Source organism: Sciurus carolinensis, chromosome 4 (genome assembly GCF_902686445.1).
Source record: "Sciurus carolinensis chromosome 4, mSciCar1.2, whole genome shotgun sequence".
Taxonomy (NCBI): Eukaryota; Metazoa; Chordata; class Mammalia; order Rodentia; family Sciuridae; genus Sciurus; species Sciurus carolinensis.
In genome coordinates, this window is record NC_062216.1 from 81,945,929 (window position 1) to 81,969,461 (window position 23,533).

The 23,533-nt window shown below is 31.2% G+C and overlaps 1 protein-coding gene across 4 annotated transcripts in view; it reads left to right on the forward strand.

The window, feature by feature from the left end:
- Atf7ip (activating transcription factor 7 interacting protein) overlaps positions 1 to 23,533 on the forward strand; it is a 105,207-nt gene that overhangs the window by 68,491 nt on the left and 13,183 nt on the right. For all 4 annotated transcript variants that reach the window (XM_047548370.1, XM_047548373.1, XM_047548371.1 and 1 more), the window contains exons 7-11: positions 5,630 to 5,703; positions 6,593 to 6,681; positions 10,920 to 11,558; positions 16,709 to 16,773; positions 22,765 to 22,843. In XM_047548370.1, the coding sequence (XP_047404326.1) occupies positions 5,630 to 5,703; positions 6,593 to 6,681; positions 10,920 to 11,558; positions 16,709 to 16,773; positions 22,765 to 22,843 (946 nt within the window). The remainder of the gene's footprint in view (positions 1 to 5,629; positions 5,704 to 6,592; positions 6,682 to 10,919; positions 11,559 to 16,708; positions 16,774 to 22,764; positions 22,844 to 23,533) is intronic.

Genomic DNA, 23,533 nt, shown 5'->3' on the forward strand with positions numbered 1-23,533 from the left:
TATATATATATATATATATATATTTTTTTTTTTTTTTTTGTAATGATGAATACCTAGGCTGATTCCTTATTTTGGCTATTGTGAATAGTGCCACTATAAGCTTGAGTATTGTATCTCTTCTGTGTGCTTACTTCATTTCCTTTGGCTATGTAACCATGAGATGTATGGTTGAATGACATGGTAGTTCCGTATGTTTTTGTTGTTGTTGTTTAAGGAAATCTCTACTGTTTTCCATAGTGGCTATACTAATTTACATTCCCATCAACAGTGTAAGAATTCCTTTTTATTATTTTAATAATAGCCACTTAGACTGGGGCAAGGTCAAATCTCTTTGTTAGTTTTGATTTGCATTTGACTAACAATGATGAGTACATTTTCATGTTTTTTGGACATTTGTACTTTTTTGATGAGTCTGTACAGATCATTAACTACTTATTGATTGAATTATTTGTTCTTTTTATTAAATTTTAAGAGTTCTTTGTATATTCTGGATATTAATCCAGTGGCAGATGAATTGCAAACAAAGATTTTCTACTTTTCTGTAGAATAGATGACTCTTCACTTTATTGTTTCTTTTTGCTGTGCAGAAGCTTTAATTCGATATAATCTTGTTTTTATTTCCTGAACTATTGGAATCCTATCCAGGAAATCGTTGCCTGTGCTAGTGCTTTGAAGTGTTTCCCCTTATGTTTTCCTCTAGTAGTTTCAGAGTTTCATGTCTTACATTAAAGTCTAATCCATCTTGAGTTGATTTTTGTGTAGATTAAGAGAGATGGATCTGGATTAGATCTTCAGCGTGTATATACCCGGTTTTCCCAGCACCATTTGTTGGAGAAGTTGTCTTTTCTCCACCGTATATTTTTGCCACCTTTGTCAAGAACAGTTTGACTATAGATGTGTGGTTTGTCCTCTGTTCTCTTCCTCTGATCTGTTTTTGTGCCAGTACTGTTCTGTTGCTATTATTGTGTCTTTGTAGTATATTTTGAAATGAGGTATTGTGATAATTCCAGCATGCTCTTTTTGTTTAGGATTGTGGCTATTTGGGGTCTTTTGTACTTCGATATGAATTTTTAGTTTTTTTTTTTCTTCTTCTAACTCTGTGTAGAATATCATTGGCATTTTGATGGGGATTGCATTGAATCTGTAGATCACTTTTGGTAGTGTGGTTATTTTAACAATGTTGAGTCTCCTATTCCATGAATGTAGGAAGCCTTTTCATCCTCCAATGTCATCTCCAAATTTTTTTTTTTTTTTTTTTTTTTTTTTTGCATAAGAGTTTTACAGATTTCACAGTAGTGATGCTTTCTTTACCTCCTTGATTATGTTTATTCTTAGGGGTTTTCTTTATGGCTTTTTTGTTGTGTTTTTGAGGCTATTGTGAATGGAATTATTTTCCCGATTTGTTTTTAGAGAGTTCATTATTAGTATATAGCACAACTACTGATTTTTGTACATTGACTTAATATCTTGCTATTTTACTGAATTTATTTATCAGCTCTAAGATACTTTTGGTGGAGTTTTAGGGTTTTCTAAGTATGGAATCATATTATCTGAAATTGGGTATTTAATGTCCTTTTTTGTTTCTGTCTTATTTATTTTTCTTGTCTGATAACTCTGGCTAAAATTTCATTTACTATACTGAATAATAAGATGGTGAGAGTGGACACTCTTGACTTATTCCAGATTTTAGAGGAAATGCTTTCAGTTTTTCCCCATTGAGTATGATGTTGGTTATAGGTTTGTCATATATAGCCTTTTTTGTATTGAGATATCCTTCTATACCTGGTTTACTGATGGTGTTTTATCATGAAGGATGTTAAATTTTATCAGTAGCTTTTCTTGCATCTATTGAGGTGATCATTGATTTTATCCTCAATTCTTCTTATGTACTTTATTACATCTATTAATTTGTGTTTGTTGAACCATCCTTGCACCTGTAGAATGAAACCAACTTGATCATGGTGTGTGATCAAGTGTGTTGTTGCATTTGATTTGTATTTGTTTTATTGAGGATTTTTATATTTACGTTCATCAGGAATATTGGTGTATAGTACTTGTCCTAGAAAATTTTTTTTTGAAGTATGTGTAGACTTATGGGAAGTCCTGTGAACTCTTCATTGTTGGCCAGGCTGACCCTAAACTCCTGGACTCAAACACTCTTCCTCAGCTTCTTGAGAAGCTATTATTATAGGTGTATGCCACCAAGCTCAGCTCAGCTTTCTTTCTTTCCTTTTTTTTTTTTGCTTTTTGTTTTTTTGTTTTTTTGTTTTGTTTTGTTTTCCCCTCCCTTTTTGGTACTAGAGATTGAACCCAGAAGTGCTTTACCACTGAGCTACATCTCTAGTCCTTTTTATTTTTTGATTTTGAGACAGGGTCTCACTAAGTTGCTTAGGACCTCACTTAGTTGCCAAGACTGTCCTCAAACTTGTGGTCCTCGGCCTCCTGAGCCACTGGGATTACAGCCATGTTCATTATACTCAGCAAGCTCAGCTTTCTTGAATATTTTTATATCAGTATTTATCACAGATACTTGTAGTTTCTTTTTAGTATCTCTGGTATTGGATAATAATGGCCTCATAAAATAAGTTTAGAAGTATTTCCTCTTCAGCTGTTTTGAAGAATTTGAGGAGAATTGGTATTAATTCTTTAAATGTTTGGTAGAGTTTTCCAGTGAAGGCTTTTGGTCCTGGGCCTTTATTAGGGCATTTTTATTACATATTAAATCTCCTTACTAGTTGTAGGTTTATTCATATTTCTTTTGTTTTTCAGTCTTCAAAGGTCAGATGTCTTTAGATACTTTTTTCATTTAGATTATCCAGTTGACTGGTATATAAAGTTGCTCATTTTAGTCTCTTAACTGTTTCCATTTTGTGGTATCAGTTCTAATGTCTAATTTCTGAGTTTAGTTAATTGAATCATCTCTCTTTTTAAGGCTAGCTAAGGGATTTTCAGTTCTTTTGATATTTATTTTAAAAACTCAATTCTTATTTTGATTGACTTTTTCTATTCTTTTTCATAATTTCTGCACACTTCATTTAATTCTACTTAATCTTGATTTTTTTATTTCCTGCTGCTAACTTGGGTTTAGTTTGTTGTTCTTCCAGTTCTTTAAAGTGTTATGTTGTTGGTTTTTTTTTTTTTTTTTTCCATGTTGTTGGTTTTTTTTTTTTTTTCCTGGTACCAGGGATTGAACCCAGGGCCTTGTGCTTGAAAGGCAAGTACTCTATGTTGGGTTTTTGATCTGAGATATTTCTTCTTGAGTTTACTGCTGTTCCCTTCCCTATTATTACTGTTTTCACTTCATAACTTTATTCTGTTGTGTTTTTATTTGTCTCAAGATATTTTTACTTCATCGTGATTTCTTCTTTTACCCATTTTCAAAGGATGTGTTGATTTTTCCATGTATATGTGACCTTCTTCTGTTGATTACAGGTTTTATTCTGCTATAACCACAAAAGATCCTTAGAATGATTTCATTCTTCTTAAATTTGTTGAGACTTGTTTTGTGACTTAACATGGGATGGGTCCTTAGAATGTTCCATGGCATTTAAGAAGAATGTGTTTTCTATTGTTTGATACAGTATTCTGTATATGTCCATTAGATCCAGTTGTTCTGTTGAGTTCTGTTACCTTATTAGTTTTTCATTTACATGTTATATACATTATTGAAATTGGGATGTTAAAGTCTCCCACTATTACTATGTGCCCATCTACTTCTCCTTTTAATTCTTTCAGTGTTTGATGTTGTTTGAGGGCTCTGATATTAGGAGTATATATGCTTAATGATTGTTTTATCTGATGAATTGACCCTTTCAGCATAATATAATGACTGTCATTACCTATTTTGACACTGTTAACATGTTAAGTTTAGCCACCCTGTTTTCATTACCAGTTGCACAAAATAATCATTTCCTGTTTTCACTGTCATTTTCACTGTCATTTTATATGTCCTTATATCTAAAGTGAGTTTTTTGTAGACAGCCTCTAGTTTTATTAGATCTTATATTTTATACTTTAAGCCATCCTGATGTCTTTTGATTTAAGGTGTTTGATCCATTTGCATTTAAAGCATTTACTGTCTGTCTGCATAAATGTAACTCTCTCAGGCCATAGGCAAGCCGAGGTTCTTGCCAATAGTCTTTGAGTTGCCAGCACATCAATTGCACCACAGCCACACTCTCCATTCCAAGTCAGTCAGATCTCTGAGGGGACTAAATAAAAACTAGTGCCTTAAGCATCCTCTTTAAGTTCCACCCTCTCCTTCCTTCTTGATGGAGAAGCCTTGATTGTGTTGTGCTGTTTTGGGAGGTTGATGGGGTATAGTGGGTAACTGCAGTATACTTTCTTACCCTTTGCAGTTTACTAAACTCTCTTTGGGGCCTTGTACTTGCCTAGGGTGCTATAATGTCTCTACTCATTTCTAGAAGTCTCACAAAGGCATTCTTCTGGTCTTTACATTGTTAAGTCATTGTCTCCATCCAGGAAGGAGGATTTGAGGCTTTCTATTCTATCATCTTGCTACTAATCTCACCACAATTTTTAAACTCATTCATCAAATGACTCCTTTCCATTTTCTTAACTGGTTTTATTTATTTTCTGTGCTCTTTTTTCTGTTTTTCTCTTGACATTTTCTTTTCCTTTATCTTAACCTTTTGGGAGTATAGTAATTACTCAAAGATCTGTTTGAAGATGCATTCTCCCCCCACACACATACATATACCTTTAATTTAAAAATTTTTTTTTCCTTTGGCGTTTATCTGTTCTTTTAATTTGCTTTTCTATTGTTTTCATGTGTGTTTATCTTCACAGCCAGATTTTGTACTTTTATAGAAGATTGTCTTAATTCTTTTGCCTCCTACACAAACCTAATGCAATACTATACTTGTAGGTCAAAATATACACAAAGTGGTGAAGTGGATTTGTTGTTGTGAAGAGTGGTTAATGGCATCTGCTCTGTGTATTCTCAGAACTTAACTACCCTTAGTTTAATATGTTATTTTTACACTCCATTTAGTCTTGAATGAAGTTTTTTTTTATTCTCATTTTAAGAAATAAATGATGATAGTATCATTAATGATGGAGGCCTAAATAATTGTAATCAATACGTAGGTATTCAAATTCCATTTGTATATTTCTTGATTTGGGAGGGGGAAGAGTCTAAAATAAATTGTTACTGCAGCTTAGGATTGTGTCATCTTTTTATGAAATTATTGAAGTCACATAGTGGCTGGTAGCAGTTCTTAAAATGAAATTTTAAAAATAACTTTGATTTGGAAATTTTTTATTTGAGAACTTGGACACCACTTTATTGAATTTCTGGTTCTGATATGATGCCTATGTGGACCATTTTCACATTTTATGTTTTATATAACCTTCATAAGAACACTAAAATATAGGAATTATTATATTAATCTTTGAAATGATAAGCAGATGTTTTCAATGGAAAAAAAAGATTTGATTAAGATATAGATAACCAGTAGTAACACCAAAATTCAAATTCTTAACTCAATGTTTTTCATTATATTATGTAATTAACAGGTCACATATTGAGAAAGCATTTAAAAATCTTATTTTTAAAGATATTTTTTGTATGTCAGGTCTTATTTTTGCTTTGGTATTTTCCCCCCAGAATCCACCAAACCCACCTGTATCACCAGGAAAGTCTACAAGTGATGTCAATAGCAATAATAATATACCCTACAGGTGAGAATTATAGTCCGTTTCTATAGTTTTTAAATAACAGAGCAAGGTTCTGATTTTCTTAATTTGGTAGAAAAATCTTTGAATATAAGCATATGTATTTATTTGAAAATAAATGGTACACTGGGTCAAATAATATTTCCTTTTTCCTCCTTCGTTATATTGTTCATTTAGGGATATAACTTTTGCAGTAAGACTTTGTCACTACATACTTGTTTTTTTTCCTTCCTTTTTTTTTTCTTGGTTCTGGGGATTGAACTCAGGGACACTCATCCACTGAGCCACATCCCCAGCCCTATTTTGATTTTATTTAGAGACAGGGTCCCACTGAGTTGCTTAGTGCCTCACTTTTGCTGAGACTGGCTTTGAGCTCTCTATCCTGCCTCAGTCTCTTGAGCTGCTGGGATTACAGGTGTGCACTACCATGCCCAGCCCCTTCCATGTTTTATTGGTTTATTATAGTTGTACATAATGGTGGGATTCATTGTTCCATATTTGTACATGCACACATGTCACTATATGTCATTAGTAGTATTCTCAAGTAATTTGAGAAATGCTTTGGTCAGGGATGAGATGGAGTAATGTGTCTGTCTCTCACTACATAAATGCGTGTGCGTGTGTGTGCGCGCGCGTGCATGTTATATCTTAATTTGGTCTTCAGGTTAAGTATTTATGATATTAGAATATAAGAGAAAAATTCTTCCCTAATACACAAACCCCAAGATTTAGAAGTACACATGCCCTCTGTGCCTGGGTGCATTTGCTTGTGCTTTAGTGTTGCAAAACCCAAATCTAGGGTCCCTAATTGGCCATTGTTTTTTTTCTATACATCAAGTGGTTCCCCCTATAATGGCATATCCATTGACTATTTGTATGTGTATACATTTCATAGAAATGCAGGCACCGTGAGACAGATGCTGGAGTCCAAAAGAAATGTAAGCGAGAGTGCCACATCGTCCTTTCAAACTCCTGTGAATACAGGTAACATTTTAACACCAAAACTCATTTTTTATGAATTAAAGATTTTGGTTCTCTTTTCTTAGATTTTTTTTTCTCATTCATAAACCTTGTTTTTCTCTTTCCACACATTTGTGTATTATAGTTGCACCTACTAATGGAATTTATTGTTACATATTCTTACATGCACACAATGTAACAATATAATTTGACCAGTGTCACTCCTAGCACTTCCCATTTCCTCCCCACCTTCCACCCTTTGATCCCTTTTCTCTACTGATCTCCTTTTGATTTTCATGAAATCCTGCTCCCCAACCTCTCTTTTCCTCTTTGCTCACTAGCTTCCACATATGAGAGAGAACTTTTTGCTTGACATAATGGTCTCTAGTTCTATCCATTTTCCTGCAAATAGCATGATTTCATTTTTCTTTATGGGTGAATACAACTTCATTGTGGATGTATACATTTTCTTTATCCATTTGTCCATTGATAGATACCTAGGCTGGGTTCCGTAGTTTGGATCCTGGTCCCTTTCTTCTGCTCTCCCCTTGATTTTCATGAAATTCCCATCCTCCATCTTTATTTTCCTTTTTCCTACCTAGTTTCCATATTTGAGAAAAAACATGACCCTTGACCTTCTAAGTTTGAATTATACTGTTTTGAGGTTGAAATGAACTAGAAAACAGGTGACATTGGTCTAAGTATAAAATATTACTGAAAATTAAGGATAATAAATAAGTATGCAAAAATATAGGTATTTAAATTTCTAGTGAAGTAGGTTCCAAACTTTCTGGTCTCTAGATCCCTTTGTAATCTTAAAAAATTATTAAGACCTCTAAAGAGCTTTTGTTTATGTGAGTTATAGTCACTTGATAATCTCAATTGAAATTAAAACGTGTTTTAAGTATTTACTCATTTGAAGATTAAAAATAAATCCATAATGTCTAACTCAACACTTTTTAGTGAAAAATAACTTTTTCCACATTAAAAATAACAGTTAAGAGTATTATATTATCTTTCATTTTTATAGATCTCTTTAATGTTTTGCTTAACATGTTAAGCCACCTGAAGATAACTGGATTCTTATGTCTATATCTGCTTATAGTCTGTTTCATTATGTTGATTAGGCTGAAGTATATGAAGGGTTTTTAGTCCATACAAATATGAAGATGGAAAAGACTGACCATTCTTTAAAAAATTGTTTATTGGTGCATTATAATTATGCCTGCATAATTGTGGGATTCTTGTTACATATTCATATATGCAGATAGTATTGGCCCTTTTAGATAACTTCTTTTTTGACACTCTCAAGTAGTTTCTTTTAAGGTTAGTGCAAACTGGAATCAGAAATTATGCTAATGAGCTCTTCTAACTTGCTGTTTTTTCTGAGTCATTCTTTCAAGTAAAATGGTCTTCCATGAAAAAGGCTGCTAGTTTAGCCTACTTCTTGTTCACATAAGCATTTTTTCTTGAGTCATACATTGTTTTGGCATGCAGCAGTATTATTTTATATGTACTATTTTTTTTCACACAAAATACTAAGAACTCTTATTCAAGGGTTGAGATATAATAAAAGTAGTAATTTTCACTGTTTCATTGTGGATGTATTTAAGTGAAACTTACTTTTTTTTTTACTATAAACTTTTAATAATGAAAAATATAGTGACAGTTTGGTGCCACTACATTACCTTGATTTTTATATAGTGATTCTCCCTTATCCATGGTTTCATTTACCAGTTTCTGGTATCTATGACCTATAAATATTAAATAGAAAATTCCAGGAATAATTCATAATTTTTACTGTTGTTTTAATTGTTCTATTTTACTTAAGGGATTGTTGTTAATCTCTTACTATACCTAATTTATAAACTAAACTTTATCATAGGAATATGTATTCAGTCATGAATGATATAACAGCATTTCAGTCAGTGATGTGCTGCGTAAGACAGTTGTTCCATAAGATTATAATGGAGTTCAGTAATTCTTAACACCATTTCAACATTACTCATACTCATGAATTTATACTAGTGTAACCAAACCCACAATACTATCAGTTGTATAAAAGTATAGCACATAGAATTGCATACAAAACATAATACTTGGTAATGATAATAAACAACTGTGTTACTGGTATATGTATTTTTTGTGCAGTACCTTTTGTTATTTTAGAGTACACTCCTTTAAAATAGTTGCTATAAAACAATATTCTGTGTTATGTCAGTAATAGACTTCATGTTTACTATGTCTGATGATTTTCATCAGGGGGTCACATTGAGTAATCGAACTTTACCATCTAGATTTGTATAAGTACACTTTGTGATTGTGCAGCAGTGAAATCACCTGAGGATATGTTTTCAAAACATATCCCTGTTATGTAACATAGACTGTATAGGAGAAGGTGTGGTGTATATAGGGTTTGGAATGGGGAATCTTAGAACATCTCTCTAACAGATGAGGGAAAACTATGGCATCTGCAATTTTACTCATCATCTTTTGTTTAATCAGTACAAATGTCCGTAAAGTGAAAAATTCAGATGTTTTATTTTTATTACAACAAGAGTTTTGACATTGCAAACTTCCTGAAACGATCTCAGGAAACCACATGCTCTCCTGGATCACACTAAAAATTACCACTCGAGTATACCTATGATTTTGGAAAACTAGAAATCAATGAGAAATACATTTAGGTGTAGTCTTCAAAACTGTTCCAATGAGATTAAAAACAAGCACCAAAGTTACTGTAATCTCTGATGACCAGCATTTTGAGTTTTCTCTACTGTTTGGTATATGTTCCCACAATTCTTAATTCACCACATTCCTCACTCAATGCTATTTTCTGTTTGAATTAATCTCATGTGTTTTCACATGATCCAAATTATAAAATATGGACCAAGTTTACCTGTCATTTATTAATGGTCATGGTTCTTTCTAGATTTCCTATTTTGTTTTAAATATTTTTTTAGTTGTTGATGGACCTTTACTTTTTATTTATTTATATGCAGTACTGAGAATCAAACCTAGTGCCTCAAACATACTAGGCAAGTGCTCTACCACTGAGCCACAATCTCAGCTCTTCTATTTGTTTTTACATATTGCTGCTGTTATAAGGATTTTTAGTGTTTTCAGTGTCGTTTTAACAATATCTGTATATTTTTACTTAGTTTTCAGTGTTCTTTAGTTGTTTTTCCAGTTAGTTACTCTGAAGTGAACCTTGACCTTCTGAGTTTGGCTTATTTTGCTTAGCATAATGCTCTAAAGTTCCATCCATTTTTCTGCAAATGGCATAATTTTGTTTTTCTTTATGACTAAGTAAAATTCCATTGTCTATACTTACCACACTTTCTTTATTGATTCTTCTGTTGATGTACACGTAAGTTGGTTCCATAGTTTGGCTATTTTGAATTGTGCTGCTATAAACACGGGTATGCATCTATCACTGTAGTTTGATGACTTTAATTCTTCAGGATGAATACTAAGGAGTGATATATAACTGCATCTTACATTAGTTGCACTACTACTCTTTTAAGGAGCCTCCATACTGATTTTCATAGTAGTTGTACTGATTTACAATCTCACCATCAATGTGAAAGTGTTCTTTTTTCTCTACATTCTCTCCAGCATTCATTATTGTTTATATTCTGACTGGAGTGAGATAAAATCTCAGTGTAGTTAGTTTTAATTCACACTTCCCTAATTGCTAGTGATGTTGAACTTTTTATATGTATTTTTTGGCTATTTGGTTTTTTGTTTTTTTTTTTTGTGGGGGGGTCAGGGTTTGGTGTTTAAGTTTTATGAGTTCTTTGTATATTCTGTCTATTAATCCTCTATCAGTAGCCAACAGATTTTCTCCCATTCTGTAAGTTCTCTCTTCACATTATTCTTTCCTTTTTGTGCAAAAGCTTTTAAATTTAATGCCATCCCATTTATTAACCTTTACATTATTTCCTGAACTTTAGGGGACCTAAAGTTAGTAAGAAAGCTGTTGCCTATTGCCTACATGTTGGAGTGTGGACCTTATATTTAAAGAATGTTTTGATACTGAGTCCTCTATAAATTTTATGTGTTATTTTCTTAATATACTAAGTGTATATACAAAATATTTCTAAAAGTTGATTTTAAGAATTTCCAAAATTGAAACCTGGATAATTTTTCACTATGAAAGACTTTACTCCATGCCATATAGTATTGAATTTGTGTCTTATCTTTGTAGTTGATATATTAAGGTAACTATTTAAACTAAGATTTCTGTTTTCTTTCCATAGTATCTTCAACCAATCTTGTCACTCCTCCAACGGTTGTCAGTAGTCAACCTAAACTGCAGACTCCAGTGACCTCAGGTTCTCTGACAGCAGCATCAGTTCTTCCTGCACCCAATACAGCTACAGTAGTTGCTACTACTCAGGTGCCTAGTGGAAATCCTCAACCTACAATCTCTTTACAACCTTTGCCAGTGATTTTGCATGTACCTGTTGCAGTATCCTCCCAGCCTCAGCTCCTACAGAGCCATCCAGGGACTTTGGTGACCAACCAACCATCTGGCAATGTTGAATTCATTTCTGTGCAAAGCCCACCTACAGTGAGTGGTCTTACCAAAAATCCAGTATCCTTGCCAGCCTTGCCAAATCCCACTAAACCAAACAGTGGTCCTTCTGTGCCCAGTCCTAGTATTCAAAGGAACTCTCCTGCCAGTGCTGCACCATTAGGAACAACACTTGCTGTACAGGCTGTTCCCACAGCACACTCTATTGTACAAGCCACAAGGACTTCTTTACCTACCGTAGGACCATCAGGACTCTATAGTGCATCAAATAATCGTGGCCCTATACAGATGAAAATTCCAATTTCTGCTTTTAGTACTTCATCTTCTGCAGAACAAAACAGCACTACCACCCCAAGAACTGGTAAGTCACTGTGTTGTTTAGTAAAAGAAATGTAAGAATGTAAATGCCTTTAAATGACTGATTTTTTTTTTTTTTTTTTTTTTTTTTTTTTTTTTTTTTTGGTAAATTGGTAACATTGTTGGAAGAACAGATTAAATAGAATTTCCTTAAGATTGTTTTTAGTAATTTTCTGGATACCTGGATACCCCCAAGAGAAATGATGTTATATAAGTGGGGTTTGGGGGGGTTATTTTTTTTTTTAATTGAGATACAATATTTGTTCATTTTTATGGAATACAGGATGATAATTTGATACATATACACAGTGCACGAGAAATTTGGGTAGTATGCACTTCCATCTCTTTAAACGTTAGTTGTTTTTATGTGTTGGAAATGTTGTACTCTTATTGACATTTTGAGATACGTCATATAGTTTTAACCAATAAATACGCTGATGTACTAAGAGTATTAGAACTAATTTCTCCTATCTGTGTTTTGGTTTCCCTTATTGAACTTCTTTCCATCCGTCCTTCCCTTTGCCCTCCCCAATCTGAGAATGGGGTTATTTTGACATTTGTATTTTATCTTTTAGGAATTTTCCCATTTTTGGTGTTTTTATTTTAGGCTTTGTAACAATCATTATGAAGTGTTTTTTTAATACTTTTGCTAGGATGATCTGAGTAGGATAAATTTTAAGTATCTTATTGACATATACTTGGGAGAGAAAAATTAAAAACATGTATCTCTGCCTATTTGAGAAAATGCTTTGTGCATTTATCACTCACATTATCCAAATTTGAACAATTTAAAAATAGGTTCTTCCTTTTTGATGTACTACAAAAAATTCAATTTCTTTTTGTTTTCTCTTTTCTTTTTCCATAAGACAGTATGTAATTACGTTTGTATTTTACTTAGAAGAATTGCAAAAAAGAATTTGATGATACCTGTACTTTTTTTATGGTACTTGCAAAACTATATCTTTATTTCTAGAATGCACACATTTTGTATGCATTCTCAAACTTACTTTTCATATCTGACTTCACATCCCCACTACTTTTGGAAAGACAAGCAAGAATGGGTAGATGTTCTTGCTGTCTGTGGTGTTTTCTTATATAAAATAATGATGGTGTTTCACAGAATTGTTAAGAAAGTAAATGAACAGTGTGGTGGACCAGAGTTAATATTGGGCTGAACCTGAACATTACCCTCATACATTGAACATTAAACTTATATACTGTATGGAAATTAAATTATTAGTATTTATAACTTAAATGTTTGCATGGTACAAGGACAGTGCTTCTTAGCATTATCTGCTTTCACATTATTCCTTAGACACTTTTGTTTTTAAGATGAAAAGAGATACTTACTTTAAATTGGGGGCAGTGAACCTCAAATTTTGTGGGGATACTTTAGTTTTTTTTAAATTTTTAGTATTTTTAATGTATGATTTATGATAAACATTGTTTTATGTGATTTTAGAATTTCTCTTCTTTATGAAATTTTGAGGCACAGTCGAAGTTGTTTTTAATTCATGATCACCTGATGAGATATTTTTCTTAATAGAATAGAGAACTTTTCCTGGAAGATCATGGCCTATAAAATTTAAAAAAAGCTTAGACGAGTACTTTGTTAATGCTGTTTGGAACCAAAACACTTCTATAGTATCAGAATTTTAATTTCTTTATTTTTTTCTCTCAAACTTTTTATGAACATTTGTTAGCACAAAAAGGGTATATACCAAAATTATGTAGCTGAGGTACTCTATTAGGAATAATGTATCAATTTGTTTCAGATTTATTTTACTGGTGTTAATTTTTTGTATATGAAATTTAGTTTTCATAATCATTAATTGGTCCATCATACTTTTAAGATAATACATATTTATACTTAAAACATAAAATTTTATATTTTAGCATGTATATTTACTTGCATGTACTTTGCATATAAACTTTTTAAGGAGATCTTTATTTCAAGTTCCATTTAACTTGAAATAAAATGAATTGTTAGATATCAACAATAAATATGAATGCCAGTTTTATGTTATTTTCATAATGTTAATTAGAATATGATTCTGTTAGATGAGTCAGGGTGTAGCTCAGTGATAAAGTGCTCATGTAGCATGCACAAAGCCCTGCCTGGTTCGATCTCTAGCACCACCAAAAAAAAAAAAATCCTGTTAGACAATTTATTTTTTGACCATGCCTAATTTCAGGGGTGCTAGAAATTACATTAAAGAAATCATTTGGGCTTCCCAGAATCTACACTGAAGCCTAGTAGAAATTTTTGCTGAATATGAAAGTCAAGACCAACCTTTATATTTCTATTGCGATAAATCAATAAGGTTATAACTTTATAAGTTCCGTGCTTATGTAGATATTATTTATTCACCTAATAAAAACATGCTCTATTACTAAGTATACTTTTATATATGTTACATATATATATCATTATACTTCATTATTATATCTTATAGAGTTAAAGTCAGTATTTTCTGTTTATAGTGAAGTCTATTAGGAGCTGTTTGGAAAATAGGGCTCAAATTAAAAAGTTAATTTCATTCATGCATGAAATGCTGGATGTCTGTATTGTTCCATGGCCCTGCAGATACATAGAAATGTATAAAATAATCCCTCTTCTCACCATTTAACTTGAAATAAAATGAATTGTTAGATATCAGCAATAAATATGAATGCCAGTTTTATGTTATTTTCATAATGTTAATTAGAATATAATTCTGTTAGATGAGTCAGTCTTAAAATCAAATAGGGAATCTGGTCATTAAATAAGTAATTAATATAAATGTAATGAATGCTTAATGCCATTTTCTTTGAGAAGATATGAGAGAATATGGGAGATCTGGAAAGCTATGAAATAATGATCAGATCAATGGGGGAAATGAAGTTCAAGGGTTTTTATAGCATGGGTATGACATCTAGAGAATGGTTTAGTGGGGACAAAAATAGAATTAGTAGGAAAACCAATTAGGAGGCTCTTGTACTGAACTAGATGTGAAAGGTGTTATATAAAGAGTTAAAAGTTAGAATTGACAGGCATAACTTGATGGATTATTGATAAAAGATTACATGGTAACAAATGTTAAACTCAAATCTCTAAAACTAACGTATTAGTGCCTTTTATTAAATTATTTATAATTTTCATATTTTACTAAACATTTCTTATTATAAGAGTTTAGGAAAACTAGAACTTAAAGCACGACAATCACTTCTTCAACTGTAACTGTTAGTTTCTTCGAGGACACAGTTAAATGTTTGAAGATTTTGCCTTGTATTTGTGTTCATACACAATTATCCAGACTTACTCAGGGAATACTGCCAGTATACACTCTTGTAAAGTACTTTTATGATTATGGTAAAAATGCACTGTTTATTAAAAGTGGCCAGTATTACATAAAATATTTTTAAGATAAAAATATGGAAGGATTTTATGTATGTATGTATGCATGCATATATGTATTTGGTACTGAGGATTGAACTTGGTTCCTTACACATGCTAGGCAAGCTCTGTACCACTGAACCACAACCCCAACCCTAAAAATATGAAAAGATTTTAAGTAACAATTTTATTTCAAACCCCGACCAATTTTGTTGATTGATTTATAAATTGATTTATAACTTTTTACTTTCAGAAGTCATCTAAGGTAGATATTTTATAGTGGAAAAAAGTAAAAATGATGCAATGAAACTCTATAAAGTGTTACATTAAAAGTCAAAGGGGAAAGTCAGGAATAAAAGGATGGGGAATATTAATTGAAAATATAGAATAAGGAATATTATTATAATTCTGTGTTAACTTATTGCCCTAAGACAATTAAGTGCAGGAGAGAGTCAGTCTGGGTAATAAACTATAGTCATTTTTTTTTAAGTGTGTCTATATAACATTTTATACGAACCTTGAGGAATTTTTATATGAGAGTCAAAATGAAAATGAGGTTCACTCATTTAAAATTCTTGTAAAGTTACCTTTTGTTTTGATTTGAAAAATGGAGGTGCATTTCAATTCTAAATGAACATATTTTAACATAGTATATTTAAAAAATTGATGTTTTGGTAATATTAATAGTGTATCTTAATACTCCAGCATGTAGGATCAGTAACCTATATTTAGTTTTATGTTAAATAGTCCTTTAGGAACTTCACAATTTAAAACAGATGCTCATAAATATTAAATTATTTTTTAACAATAAATAGCATATTAATATATTCTTCCCATGAAAAGAATTTAAATAATTTAGATAGGGTAGGAAAAATGTGTAAGAGCTTAATTTTTACTTCTTACTCTAGGGTACCTCTTTTGACAGGTGAATATTTGTCCATGTAATATGGAAAGACAGTTTTAAAAATATGTATATAAATGATTTCCTCTGTATGTGTTCTGAAGATTTGCAAGTGGAAGGTATGCCATATTTTGACTGAGAAGATTTTATCTCCAGAAAGAAAGAATGGAATGTTTGACCATTAGAAAACTCCTAAAAATGTTGATTTAACTGTATTACAAAGAGGAAAAGTTGAATAATCACCTTAATAAATGGAAAAGATATTTGATAAAATTTAATCCTTCTTCTGCTCCTTTCAGAAATTTGGGCAAAAACTTACTCGGTTTATTTTTTATGCTGTAATGTAAATAATTTTCATACATATAACATTTTTTTCCAACAAAACTCTAACATAAGCTAGTTGCAAAATAAATAATTGAAAAATAATCTGTAACTGAAATGAGAAATATGTATGTGTATTTCTCAGAATCATTGCAACTTACTCTTCTGAATTTAGTTTTAGAATTTTATTGTGTCATAAAGTTTTTTACTCCAGAGGATAATAGTATGAATTATATTTTATTTAACATATTCCTCATGTTAGAACATTTAAGTCATGTATCTCCTAAATTATTTTTCCAAGGTATTCCTTAGGATAAAGTTTAAATTGATGGGTCAATGAATAGATGACTTTTTAAAAATCTGTATTATAAATTTTTTCCTGTCTGAAAAATACTGTTATCAGTGTTCTATCAGGTAGTCCATATATATGTGACATGTTGAAAAAAATAGTTGGAGAAAATTCCATGAATTATTATATATAAAGCAATGCAAACTTTTCCACACCATAGATGTTTTTAAAAATTGGTCTTTTCTTTTTTTTTTTTTAACTTCTCAGAAAACCAAACCAACAAATCAGTAGATGCTTCTGTTAATAAAAAAGCTGCTGATAGCACATCACAGGTAAGATTTTTCCTTCTACCTCAAAGTAAAATTCTAATTTCACAGGAGAATGGATTTTCCATCCATATTCTCTGATATAAAGAAAATTATCTTAAGTTTGGTTTACAACTGTCCAAACATTTTTTTTTTCACAGCTTTTCTGTAATGTTTAATAAAGAGTAGAGTGTCTGCTTAGGAATTCTCTATGAAATAATATTAATTTATTATATTATTAACTGGTTGGAGTATACATTTGACAGACTATTTATTTGCCTTTATATGCTGTAACGATTCAGTTTGCATCACACATAATTTATTCTAGGCCCTTCTTTTTGAGAGGATTTCAGTTGACTTACCTTTAACCTGTACCTCTCCTCCCCTCATTCCCTTTTCCCCACCATTGTAATTTCCTCAAAGATAATCTTTTGGGGGAAGAAAATCTTTCAGATAGTTTATTAGCACCTTGGTACTTAGTACTTTTCCATGTTAAATCTTAACTTCCCAGCAATGGAGTAACTACTACTTTCTTGTATTAACAGTGTTCTAATTCTTCTGTATTACTTTAGGTGTAATAGATTTATAGTAGAGTCATTAGGTTGTTGATAGTTTTGTTTTCATCATTTTAAGAAAGTCATTCTTAGGCTGAGTGTCAGGAACAAGTAAATGATAAGAATTTTAAAATAAAGTTGTAGCGATCTTTAATCATGAGTATTCTCCTTTAAAATGATGAATTTTTGGCCCAAGTTAGATAATGCACCATTGTTTACAGGTCAAATAAAAGCTTTTAAAATATTTTATTTCTTATGAACTTTAGCAGTCTTTGTATGATTTCAAAGATCAGAGTTGTGTCAAATTGCATGAGGTGTTTTTCTAGAAGACATGTAGTATAGAAAATGAGACAGTATTATAAGAAAATTATTAATCATTAATGTGACTTTCCAAGGCCCACATTCCTAACCAAGCCTCAGTTATGGTTGTAGGTTCCCTTGGAGAGATATACAGGTAGTGAGCAACCAGGTCTTTTGTGTTAGTTCTTCCTTCATAATTGCTAAAGTGCCCTGCTCTGGCTTTTCAAATATGTTCTTATTTTTTTATTTCTTTACCAAAATTTTTTAAAAACACAAGCCAATATCTATGCTTTCAGTTTTTTGTCTTTGTTTTTGTTTTTTTTTTTTTTGGTTTTTTTTTTTTTTGGTGTACACCTAATAAGACTGGTCATTTTGGGGAATGACACCTTATTAGCTAACGTTTTAGTTCTGAGTGTTAAAAATGATTTGATACAATCAATATTTGATGACTTCAAACTGGAAGGTTCAGTAATGTGTGTGAGTACAGATATAAACATGGTATCTCTTTTAGATATTTCACCTGTAATATGGATCTAATGCTATTACTTCATAGGAATAAATGTGCTAATAAATGTAAATAGAGACTGTGTAAATATTAGAAGTAGTGATATCATGACAATCTTATAAATGTTACTAACTATAGAAATAATTGCCAATTGTATTTCTCAGAAAGAAAACTTAGCCAGCAAATTATTCGTAGTGCTTGATGTTTTATCAGTCATGTTATGATCAGTAAAAATTATAGTTTGATAGCTTAGATCACTCATTGATTATAGATCTTTTTTCTGATTTTATAGAAGAATTAATCATATAAAATTTTCTCTTGAGTACTACTTTATCTGCATTCCACAAATTTTTATAATGTCCCATTTTTATATCATTTATTTCCTTATTTCTATTTGAATCTTAGATTGCTTAGTGTGTTTTTAATTCCATGGTATTTGGAAATTTTGCAAATATATTTTTGCTGATTTCTTACTCATTGCTGTTGTACGATTTTATTACTTGAGTATATTAGACTTGTGTTATAAAGCCCAGTGCATGGTATATCTTGGTGAATGTATCATTACACTTGAAAAGAGTATGTATTTTGCTGTTGGGTATAGTGTTCTATAAATGTCAATTAAAGTAGAATGGTTGATAATGTACTTTGGATTTTCTGTTTTGGTGTAATGTTTTTTTCTATTACCAAGAGTGGTATATTTAGTCTCTAATATGACTATGAATGTTTCTGTTTTTCCTTTTAATTTTGTCAGTTTTGGTTCACATGTTTTGATGCTCTATTAAAAGTATATGTTTTTCTAGGGGCTGGAGTTGTGGCTCAGTGGTAGAGCACTTGCCTGAAATGTGTGAGGCCCTGGGTTCAATACTCAACACCACATATAAATAAATAAAATAAAAGATACATTGACAACTAAAAAAAATTTTTTTTAAAGTATGTTTTTCTATTATGTATAATCTATAACCGTGTTATAAATACTTCCTAAAACATTGACCCTTTCATCATTGTAAAGTTTTCTGTTTTTCCTCTTGTCTTATATTAATAGGCACAGCTGTATTTTGTATGCTTGTTATCTTTGATCAGCCTTTTAGTGTCAACTCATTTGTGCCTTTATATTTAAAGTGAATTTCTAGAAGTCAAAAAATGTAGTTATTTTCTGATTCCTTGCTGTTATATCTTCTGACATTATCTGCATTTTGATAGGACTTTTTTAGTTCATTTATATTTACTATAATTATTGCTGTATTTATGCTTAGGTCTCCTGTTTTGATGTTTGTTTTTAAGTTTTTAATTTGTGCCTTCTTTCTTGCTTTATTTAAGTATTCTATGTTAATTCTTCTGTTGACTTTCTAGCTACATGTGTTTTTTTTGTTGTTTTTTAGAGGGATTGCTCTAGGGTTCACAATATGTATCTGAGTTATACCACTGGTTGAGTTATACCACTGTTTAATTTATACCACTTATACTTAGAGTTAAGGTTGAATTATTTAGTTAAATTATAGGAACCTTACAACAATAAGTTTTAATGATCTTGCTTTCCTTAGGTTATATTTTTATTTCCATATGGTGATTTTATCTTTATGTACTCTGCAGTCTTAGGCATATCTTCACACATTCCACATTTATAACATCTATATATTATAAATTTACAAGTATGTTGTTTTTAAATTGCCCTGTATAATTTTAAAGAAATAAGAACAGAAAGGCTATATTTAGACTTTAAAACTTATCCTGGTGTTTCCCCTTTCCGGTCTTCTTTTTCTTTCTGTAAATCCAAATTGGTATTTTCTTTCAAATTGAAAGAGCTTTTTCCTTGAACTTTTTTGATGTTATAAATTTGCACAGGGATGAGTTTTCTAAGTTTTTTTTTTAATACCCAAAACATGTGCTTCTGTGTAATGTCTTTTTTCCTTGGGGAGAACTTCATTGGATTTAGAATTCTTAAGAGTTTTTTAAAAAAATTATCAGCCCTTTGGGAAAAAAAAAAAATTATCAGCCCTTTGGATATGTTCTTCAAACTTCTTGCTTCCATAGTTTCTGAACAACAGCAATTACTTTTTGCTCCTTTGTAAAAATGTAATTTTCTCTGGTGATTTTCAACAATTTCTTTTCGTTGTTAGTATTTGGTAGTTTGTTTACAGAATATATATAGGAGTAGATTTTTCAGTGTTCATCTTGATTGAGGTTCATTGAACCTCTTAGATTTATAAAGTAATGTTTTCCCACCAAATTTGGGGGAGTTTTTAGTCATTATTTCTTTGGATAATTTTTTCCAGCTCCTTCATTTCCTCTAATGTAGATTTGTACCAACCTATTTCTCATTATTGCATAGGTTTCGGGTTCTCATATTTCCTTCTGTTGTTCTTTTGTGTTGTTGTTTTTGTTTTTCTCTGCTTTTTTGTGAACTGGACAATTTTTGGTGATCTGTTATCAATTTCACTGAAGTTTTTTTGTGTGTGTGTGTGTGTGTGTCCTGTAATCTGCTTTTGAACCTGCGTAGCTACTTTTTATTTTAATAATCATTCTTTCCAGCTGTATTATTTCTTATTTTGTATTAATTTCGACTTTTCCTTTGAGATGTTCCATTTGTGCCTTCATATTTTCCTTCAATTCTTTGAACACATTTTTAATATCTATTTTGTAGTCTTAGTATGCTTAATGTAACATCTGGCTCCACTTACAGTCAGTCTCTGTTGACTTACTTTTTATTACAACTTGGATTCCACTCCACTGATCTTTGCATGTTTAGTAACTTTTGGTTAAGTTTCAAAACTAAGTAAACTTTGAAAACTGGACCTTCTAGATAATGTTGTAGTCAAAGAATGTGACTTTTTTCACATTCTTTGAGAATTGTTGTGAACTTTTAATTTAGTATTTAACTGATTTATGGTTATATTTATAAATATGTCATTTTCTGAGAGATCATTTTCATAGAAAGATTTGCAGTTACAAGATTTTAGAATAATGTTACTGTCTTGGGATCGGACCTGAATTTTCTAAAGTCAAGAAGTCATTTTCTTCAATTTCATGAAGCTTGAGTTTTGCAAATAAAAACCCAATTATTTGGAGTTGCTTTCAGAATGATGCGTCAAAGTAAATTATGATTACCATTTATTAAGCAGTTAACCCTGTGATATGTGTAGTGTTAAACATTTCGTGTACATACTTGAATTAATCCTCACAGTAGCTTCAATATCCATATTTTAGAACTTGGGGAAATTACCTTTTAACACAAATTTCACACAGCCAAGTTGGAACTGTAAGATGTAATCAGTCTTTCTGACTTCAGAGTCCTGACTCAGTAGATCTGTGTTGTCCTACCATTTTTTGGTCACTGTCGTATGATTTTTAAAGGTAAACCTTTTTGTTTTTTTTTGGTCTTAATTATAATTTCTAATGATTTTGGATAGTAAGTTTATCTTGGTCACATTGGTCAAAATAGCATACCATACCATATCATATCATGTTTTCAGTTTAAAGAGTCTTTTTGACAAAAAAAAAAAAAGAACTAGAAGAGAGCCTTTGATCCTGCCTTAGTCCAAAGTCTTTAATTTATCTTTTCATCTACTAGATGATATAATCTTGTTTCAAATAGTCTTCACCTCTAGAATATAATAAGCTTGAACTACAAGTGTTTTATAATTTGCTCCTTAAGGTTTAAGTGTGGACATGTGTGTCTGCATGGGGGAGTCTATGTATATGAATAGATTCATGCATGCATATATGTATATTTGTGTAAAATATGAATATTGTAGTGTATGTACTTGTGTTTATGTATGTGTGTATATATGTCTGTGTATATATATCACACACATACATATATATATCATTAACACAGATGCAGGTCAGTAGGAAGTCTTCCACTAGTGAAAAAGGGAATGAAAATTTTAAAATTATTTCTAGTCTGCTTCTTTGAATATTTTTTTAAATGAAAGAAAATAATAATAGAATCCTCGACTTTGAAACTCATGACAAGATCAAAAACTATAATGCACAGAGTCTTCAAGATATACATTTTTTGAAATCTTATCTTAATGTAAACCTTTCATTGTAGGTTTATATTAAGCATTAAGTGATTGATTTAAAAAAACATTTATTGAACTTCTACTTTGTGGAAGGCATTGTACTAAACAGGGCATACAGCTGTACAAAATACTATACAATCACTGTTCTCAGGTAATTTATAGACAGACTGTAATGACGTGGACAGATATTACATGATTAAAGTTATAATTACTATTTTTTAGAGGAGAAAACATTTCGGTTAGATTCTTTCTATAATTTAATTGTTAACGATTGGCTCTGGTGTTTTCAGTTAATAATTGATGATTTGTAGTAGGATGGATCAGCATTTAAGGTGTCAGAAAATGAGTGATGTTTATATTTAAAGCATTTAATCACTTTAATAGCTCTATACAATGAACAGCTTAATTTTTTAAAACACTTCTGGAATTTCTTTTGAAAATTATATTTTGTATGGTAACAGTTTAACCCATGAGTAGTATCCTGGGACATTTCTGTGACAAACTGTTTTTCTTAAGGTAAAGTATTTAGGGATCCAGATTGAACCAGATAATACCTTATTCCTCTTTCCCTTCATTATTACTCATTTTTCCTTTATACCTGCCAGTTTCCTTTGAAAAATGCAGTTTTATTTTTCAGAGTGGAAAAGCCACTGGCAGTGATTCAAGTGGTGTCATTGATCTCACCATGGATGATGAAGAGACTGGAGCTTCACAAGGTACTTAAATAGTAATGATAGTAAAGAGTACCTTGATACCATTTTTTTCTTCCTGTTACACTATAATATTCTGTAAAGACATAGCTCTCCAATAATATATTTGGTGTATTTTTATCCCTTTTAGAATGAGAGTTTTTAAAATTGAGTTTAAAATTAGAAATCAAATCTTGAATGAATATAAACAAGGCCAAGAGGAAAATAGCATCTGGCAAAATATTTAGTTTATTAGCACCTCTATATTTGTGTCTTGTTATTTCACTTGATTCTTGCAGTAACCTAGTCATACTCATTTTAGAGTTGAAGGAACTTACTAAAGACTTAGGAGAAGTCAGAATCAGTAAATGACCTGGGAATTGAGCCCTTCATTAAATGCGTGTGTGTGTGCGTGTACTTGTGTATGTGTGTGTGTTTTCTAATATAGATACTTGAAAGTGTGTATGCATTTAATGAGGACCATCTGAATTGTTATTTTAGTGTTACGTAGATAAAAATGAAAATAATTTTAAGAAGCATTTACATCCAAAAATCCTCAATAATATTCTGACTTAGATGATAATTAGAAAATAAACTGGATATATAGTAAGGCATATTCCCAATTATTCTTTTGGAGTGTTATTAGGTATTCCATAAATAAAAAAGTTTCATGGTTCGGGCTGGTGCTGTAGCTCAGTGGTAAAGCGCTTGCCTAGC